Raw genomic sequence first — 7,096 nt, forward strand, 5'->3', positions numbered from 1 at the left:
TATGATTGTTATTGCTTATATATGAGTAACCGCGATACACAGAGCATAGATGTTAAAACCGCGTCAGCAGCCCTAAATTTTAAAAATGGGTTAATAATACTTTAAAGCAGGGGTAGTCGACCTGTGGTCCTCCAGATGTCCATGGACTACAATTCCCACGAGCCCCTGCCAGCATTTTCTGGCAAGGGCTCGTGGGAATTGTAGTCCATGGACATCTGGAGGACCACAGGTTGACTACCCCTGCTTTAAAGGACCTCGTGCTCAACACCTGTCAGTAAGAAGAGGACGACATTTCCCAGCAATCCGTGCGCCACCGCTGCCGTCGACAGGAGCCTTCAACATAGAGGAAGTAGACGGCTAGAGCGGCCGAGCACGGCGGTTGACGGGACTTCCGGTCTAAAGGGCCACTTCCGGTCTAAGAGCTTCCCGCTCTTCCCATCCAAGCGCAAAACAAGCGGAGGCGGGTTGACCATAGAAAACGCTCCCGGCCTAGAGCGGCGCCTCCCTGCGTCCAGAAAAAGGAAGAGGCGGGGTTCCGTTCCCTTCCCAGCCGGAAGTTCAAGGGGCGAGCCCCTCCAGCCGGACTCCCTGGCCTTCCCGTGAGCCTCCGCCCTCCGGCTCTCCCGCCTTGGCCAGAGTTCTCCCGGCAGGCTTTGCGGCCAGCCAGGCCAAGCGATGGCGGCGGCGCCCGGCCTGGCCGCTCCTTCGGGGCCGGGGAGCCCGGTGGGTCCGGCGGCCAGAGACCTCTTCGCCGAGGGGCTCTTCGAGTTCTTGCGCCCGGCTGTGCGGCAGCTGGACACCCACGTGCACGCGGTCAGGTGGGCAGGGCAGGCGGGAGGCCGTCCGGTGCAGCTGCGGGAGGAGCAGAGAAGTCGGGGGGGGGGCTTGGGCTTCATCTGGGCTTTGACTGCCCCCCTCGCCCCATTCAAAAAATAGGGTTGCCAGCCTCCAGACGCTGGCTGGAGACCTCCCGGGATTGCAGCTGATTCCCATGCGCGAGAGAAAGCAGTCTCCCTGGAGAGATTGGCCGCTTTGCAAGGTGGGAATCCCTCCCCAAACCTTGTCCTCTCCAGGAACCCAAAATCTCCAGGAATTCCCGAGCCTGGAGTTGGCAACCGTACCCCCAACAGCTTGAGCTCTTCCCCTGCAAGATGGCATTTTAAACTATGTTTTATTGTATATGTTCATGATGTAAACTGCTTAGAGCCCTTGGGAAGGGCAGTATAGAAACTTCATAAATGAGTACGTAAAACTACTCAGCAGGCAGGAATCCACCAGGTGAAATATTGCAAAACTTCTCTGGGGGGAAAGAGCTTTTTTTTCTGGTGCTCACTGTGCCACCTGCATTGATTTCCATCCCACCCTTTCTCCAAGAAGGGCAGTGATGTGCAGGTGGCGCTCCCTTCTCTGTTTTAACTTCACAATACCCTCTCGAGGTAGGCAGGGCTCACAAGGCAAGCTTAAGGTCAACGTAGGGCTCTGAACCCAGTTCTTCCATCTGGAGTTGTAATTGCTACTATGCCAAACTGGCTCTCAAATCTGTAATAGTCGCAGTACAGAATGGGACCTGAACAGGTCTAGTCTCTGCCCTTTCCTAGTAAACCTTTTTTCCACATGATGCTTATGACCTCTGACAACTACACGCAGGAGAGAAACACACCTGGAGATTTGGGGTGGAACTAGATACTTTAGAACCAAGGTTTTCCCTCCATCTCTTCCTGTTTTAGGTCTACAAGCTGCGTGGAGCACTATTTTATGCACATAGGACTGTTGCAGCTGTCAAAGGCTACCAAATATTTTCAGGCATGGGTCTCTAGAGCCAGTGTGACATAGTGGTGAAGAGCATCGAACTGGTAATCCCACCCTGGAATCCCTACTAGTGCCGTGGACTGGTCCACACATTCAGCCAGACCAACCTCATAGGGGAGGTAGTGAGGATAAAACAGAGGAGAGAAATCCATAGAATCATAAGAGTTGGAAGGAACCTCTAGGGTCATCTAGTCCAACCCCCTGCAGAATACAGAAAATTCACAACTAGCTCCTCCAATTCCATGCCCAGATGATGACGTAAGCCACTTTGGGTCCCCGCTGGGGAAAAAAGCAAGGTGAAAGTGAACTAAATAAATATATATTTTATTAAATTGTATGTGAGGCTGCCTTATGCATATCTCTTTCTCTCTCCCACCCCTGCATCATCCTATCCGTCAGGGAGAGTCAAGTGGAGCTACGAGAACATATTGACAGTCTGGCCACAGGTAAGGTCGGGGAAGGTGTCCGGATGGGAATATACAAGGAAAGCCACAGAGGGACTAGTGAAAGATATTCCTCCTCTCTCTTTCTACCGAAGCAGCGGTGGCATCAGCCTTCGTGCATTGCAGGAACTACCCCGAGGATTAAGTTTTGCGTCGCCACTCCGGCAGACCAGGATCTGTGGCTCAGCAGAAGAGCCTCTTACTTTTGGCAGGCAGAAGGTCCCAGGTTCAACCCTCGGCATCGCCAATTAAAAGGACCAGGCAGGAAGGGATGGCCTGAGATGCTAGGGAGCTGCAGCTAGCCTCAGCACGCTGTGTGGTTCAGTGGCAGAGCCTCTGCTTGGCATGCAGAAGGTCCCCGGTTCAATCCCCAGCATCTCCGGTTAAAAGGTCCCAAACTCAGGTGATGGGAAAGATCTCTGCCTGAGACCCTGAAGAGCTACTGTCAGTCTCAATAGACAGGGCTGATCCCGATGGACTGATTGTTCGATTCAGTAGGGCAGCTTTTTGGATGTGCTCCTTTTGGGCAGATGGAGTTGAGGGGGGGACTGCCAGGGAAATAGCCACTTTTCTGCCTGTTTCTGCCCAGGAGGGTCACTGTATCCACAGAAGTAGTAATTGAACCACTCCAAATGAGAATGAATCCACACACACCCGCCCTAATGTTAAGCCATGATTGTTATTGGACTGTTATAAAGTTCTATGTAACCATTCTTCACCGTTTAATGTATCAGATATATTTATGATAATTGTGAGACTTTTAGATTTCTTTTAAGAATGGGGGTTTGGGGGGAGTTAAGATGGCCTTCCCTGGAGGAAGGCGGACTACAAATTCAATAAATAATAATACAAAATCTTACAGCTGCAGAATCACTTGCTTTAAGAAAGGTAGCATAGGAGTGACATAGATTAAAATGTGGAATTTGCTGCCAGGGGATGTAGCGATGGCCACAGGGATCAACAGCTTTAAAAGGGAATTGGATACATTCATGGAGGTCTATCAAGGCTACTGGCTATGGTGGCTGACGGGAACCCCCACACTCCGGCACTTAACCTCTCAATCCCAGAGCCAAAGGCAATACCAGGAAGGCCTCGGCCTCCCTGCTCTGTTGCTGACTCTCCAGAGGGACTGGCTGGCGACTATGTGAGGCAGGATACTGGACTGGATGGGACCCTCAATGGTCAGACCCAGCCGGGCTCTTCTGTGTTCTTGGGAAGGCCCTGGCCTCCTTGCCCTCTTGACCCTCCAGAGGAGCTGGCTGGCCACGGGTGTAGACAGGATGCTGGACTAGAGGGACTTTCAGTGGTTTTACCCAGCAGAGCTCTTCTGGTGCCCTGAAGCAGTGGTCCCCAACCTTTCTGTGGCTGGGGACCGACAAGGCATCGGGCCGCACCCGCGCGGGCCGCGCCCGTGGATCGAGCCGCACCCACGGGCGTGGCCCGCACGGGCGTAGCCCGGCCCTGATTCCCTCTCCCCATCCTCCCACAGTAAGAAGCTTCCTGGGCCGCAAGCTTGCAGCCTGGGAAGTTTTTTACTGCGGGGCGGGGGCGGGGAGAGGGAGCCGCGGCCCGGCACCGGGCCACAGCCCACAGGTTGGGGACCACTGCCCTGAAGCATATACCTGCCGTCTCACTCTTCTGTGAGCACTGCCAGTAGTATGAACAGCTGAGGCCAAAAGGGCTGCTGCTAAATCTCCTTGTCCCCCTGCTGCTGGCTCCCTGGGGTTCCCTTTCACCGTGGTAGGCCAGGGGCAGGTCCGCAATTGCCAGGCACTTGTCAACCCAACTGTTCTGTTTTCTGCTCCCTGCTCAGAGCTCTGCCGGATCAACGAGGACCAAAAAGTAGCCCTCGACCTGGACCCTTACGTCAAGAAACTGCTCAACGCCCGGCGCAGGGTCGTCCTGGTGAACAATATTTTGCAGAACACGCAGGTGAGAGGCAGGTGGGTCCCGTCCCCGCAGCATCTGCAGCCGTCCTGGGAGGTGGGCGGACGACAGACCTGGGGCCACGGCCAGCTTTCCAGCTGCCAGAACTGTTTCTTGGGGGTATCAGACACTAAGCTGCCTTCTGAAAAACTCAAAAATACCTTGAGGGAACAAAGACCAGTTAGGACGGCTCAGAGGTGGAGATCTAGATGAGGCCTTCACACTGAAAAGTGTACCCACCTCTACGCTGGCTGGTTACTTCTGTGCTACCTTTCTTAATGCAAAAAAGAAATTAGGGGCACGGCGCTCAGCCTGTGAGTGTGTTATGTGGCAGGCTGCCTCTTCTTCTCTCTCCTCTCCTATTTCTTTCTCAATCTCTCCTGTCTTTTGTTCTTTTCTATCCCTCTCTCCCTTTTTCTATTCCTCTTTTTCATTCTGTCTCTCTATTGGTCTCCCTCTTCTTTCTCCCCTACTTAATATCTTTCTTCCTTTCCTTCCATAAGCCAGACACCCACACTTCCAGACAGCGCCCACTGTACTTACAGCTACAACAGGCTTTAATTCTAGTGTGTGTGTGTGTGTGTGTGTATATATATATATATATATAATGAATTCACTCCCATCTATTCAGGAAACCATATATAATGAATTCACTCCCATCTATTCAGGAAACCCTTCCAGGGCCGTCACGAAACACTGGTTGAGAAAGCCTGAGATAAGGGCATTTAACAGCCTCACTCAGTGTGAGCTGCTAATCAAGTACACATTCCCCGTCTTCGCAGGAACGCCTGAGGAGACTCAACCACAGCGTGTCCAAGGAGACGGCCCGCAGGAAGGCCATGCTCGAGGCATCCGGAAGTTACCCACAAGGCTCCCCCAGCAAGTGAGGACCGAACGAGAGCGCTGCTTCCGACCCACGGAGGGATGCCGTCTGCTGTTCTGGGGACCGCAGCTTTCTGGTCCGCAGGCGTCAATCGGCTGGCAGCCAAACCGGAGGGGATCACGGTGGAGCTCGGGAGTAAACGTGGAGAGACAGCACAGGACCGCGAGGCCACACACGGTAACAAAAAGGATTCGCCCAGAGCCCCTTTCCTCTAGCATGCGAGGCAGCATTGTTTGCACTTCTCCGCTAAGCCGCATGGCGCAGTTACGGCTCTGGAGAACATCGGGAGGAACGCTTGATGCTGGCACAATAAAGGATTAGTACTAACCCCCGCAAGACCCAACTCTTGTCTTTTCTGCATAGCCCCCGGAGGAGCTTTCCTCTTCCCTGGCAGAAGAAGTTCAGACACTGGTTTTGTTCCGTGAGCGGCTTCTGCCCAGAGTAGCTATACATCTAATAGCAAACTCTGCTTCCCACCTGTGGATAGCTAAATCCGTGGATTGAGGCCACAATGATGCTGAAAAGATTCTTCTGCAAACGTCAGGGACAGCCTCCCCACCAAGGTTGCGGAAAAATCTGAAGTGTTAGAAGTGTTGGGTTTTATACCAAGCCAGATTACGAACCCCTTGCCCTTCCTTTCCCCACAACAGATACTCTGGGAGGTCAGTGGGGGTTGAGAGGGCTGGAAGAAAACTATAACTGGCCCAAGGTCACCCAGCTGGCTGCATGTGGAGGAGCGGGTGAATCAAACCCAGCTCTCCAGATTAGAGACAACAGCTCTAAACACCTACACCAGATTGCCTCTTCGTTAAAATAATATACATTGGGTTTGGGAGGCATAATCATTCCCAAAATAAAACGCATTTTCCTCTGCATGAGTGCCGTAACAGCTGGGCTGGTTAGGGAGGATAAGCTGGGAGTCTCCCCAGCCAAATTTCACAGGTCCCTCACTTGTTAAATTTCTAATTGCAGGCAGGGAGGGAGTAGGATATAAAACAAAGCTTAAAAATGCATAGTAGGATATAAAACAAAGCTTAAAAATTTCACAGGTCCCTCACTTGTTAAATTTCTAATTGCAGGCAGGGAGGGAGTAGGATATAAAACAAAGCTTAAAAATGCAGCCAGATCATGTTTTAGTACAGAAGGGAAGGAACTACAAGGACCAGCTTCTCCTTTTATCAGTGAGCACAGCTCAACCTTCCTCACCATTTCACCATTGAGAAACCCCTGATTCTTCCAGCTTCAAGAACCCCCAGAAGTGGCACAATCCTGCAGAATATGGTTGGGAAGCACACCCACCTGGGGCCCCTCCTCTTCACACCCCCTTTAAGCCCATCATTAGCCATTGGAGGGGGGGTAGGTCAACACAACCAAATATGGTCATATTGCCCAATAAATATTCAATTATTTTCAAAGTATGTAAAAAATTAACTCCCACCCGTTCAGGAAATCCTTCCAGGGCAGTCAAGAAACCCCTTAACTGATTTCCTCATAGTTTCCTTTGCTAGGGACTACCTGGCGTTCTGTAGGTAGGAGGTTCCTATGTGCTGCTTTTCTCTACCCGAAGGAGGCTCAAAGCGGCTTCCATTCGCCTTCCCTTTCCTCTCCCCACAACAGACCCCCTGTGAGGTGGGTGAGGCTGAGAGAGCCCTGAGATTACTGAAGAAGAAGAGTTGGTTCTTATATGCCGCTTTTCTCTACCCGAAGGAGTCTCAAAGCAGCTTCCATTCGCCTTCCCTTTCCTCCAGAAAGCTAGAGGAGTTAAACCCACCAGCAATACTTAATTTTGGTCCTTGAACCATAGTCCCAAAATGGAAGACATTACTACGTTGCTTGGTGCCTGGTCAGTTCAGAACCCGGCTATGGAGAAAAGATACCTGCGTGCATTTCCTTATGGTGCAGTGGTAGGATTGCGTGCACCCTAAGTGTTGCCTAGCTGCTTCCAACTGATGGCAACCCTCCGAATTAACCGCCTCCAAAATGGCAGCCAGTTGTGAATCCTCCTGAGTCTACATTTGTGGGAATCGGGGGGTAT

General features: G+C 52.0%; 1 protein-coding gene across 1 annotated transcript; it reads left to right on the plus strand.

Annotated features, from left to right (window-relative positions):
* The first annotated feature begins 532 nt into the window (after positions 1-532).
* On the plus strand, positions 533-5,393 carry SNAPIN (SNAP associated protein). The gene is made up of 4 exons (XM_077321161.1): positions 533-818; positions 2,209-2,255; positions 4,066-4,184; positions 4,961-5,393. The coding sequence occupies exons 1-4, from the start codon at positions 676-678 to the stop codon at positions 5,063-5,065; spliced, it is 414 nt and encodes a 137-aa protein (XP_077177276.1). The 5' UTR covers positions 533-675; the 3' UTR covers positions 5,066-5,393.
* Positions 5,394-7,096: the final 1,703 nt, after the last annotated feature.

The sequence above is a fragment of the Paroedura picta genome, chromosome 1, assembly GCF_049243985.1.
Source record: "Paroedura picta isolate Pp20150507F chromosome 1, Ppicta_v3.0, whole genome shotgun sequence".
Lineage (NCBI taxonomy): Eukaryota > Metazoa > Chordata > Lepidosauria > Squamata > Gekkonidae > Paroedura > Paroedura picta.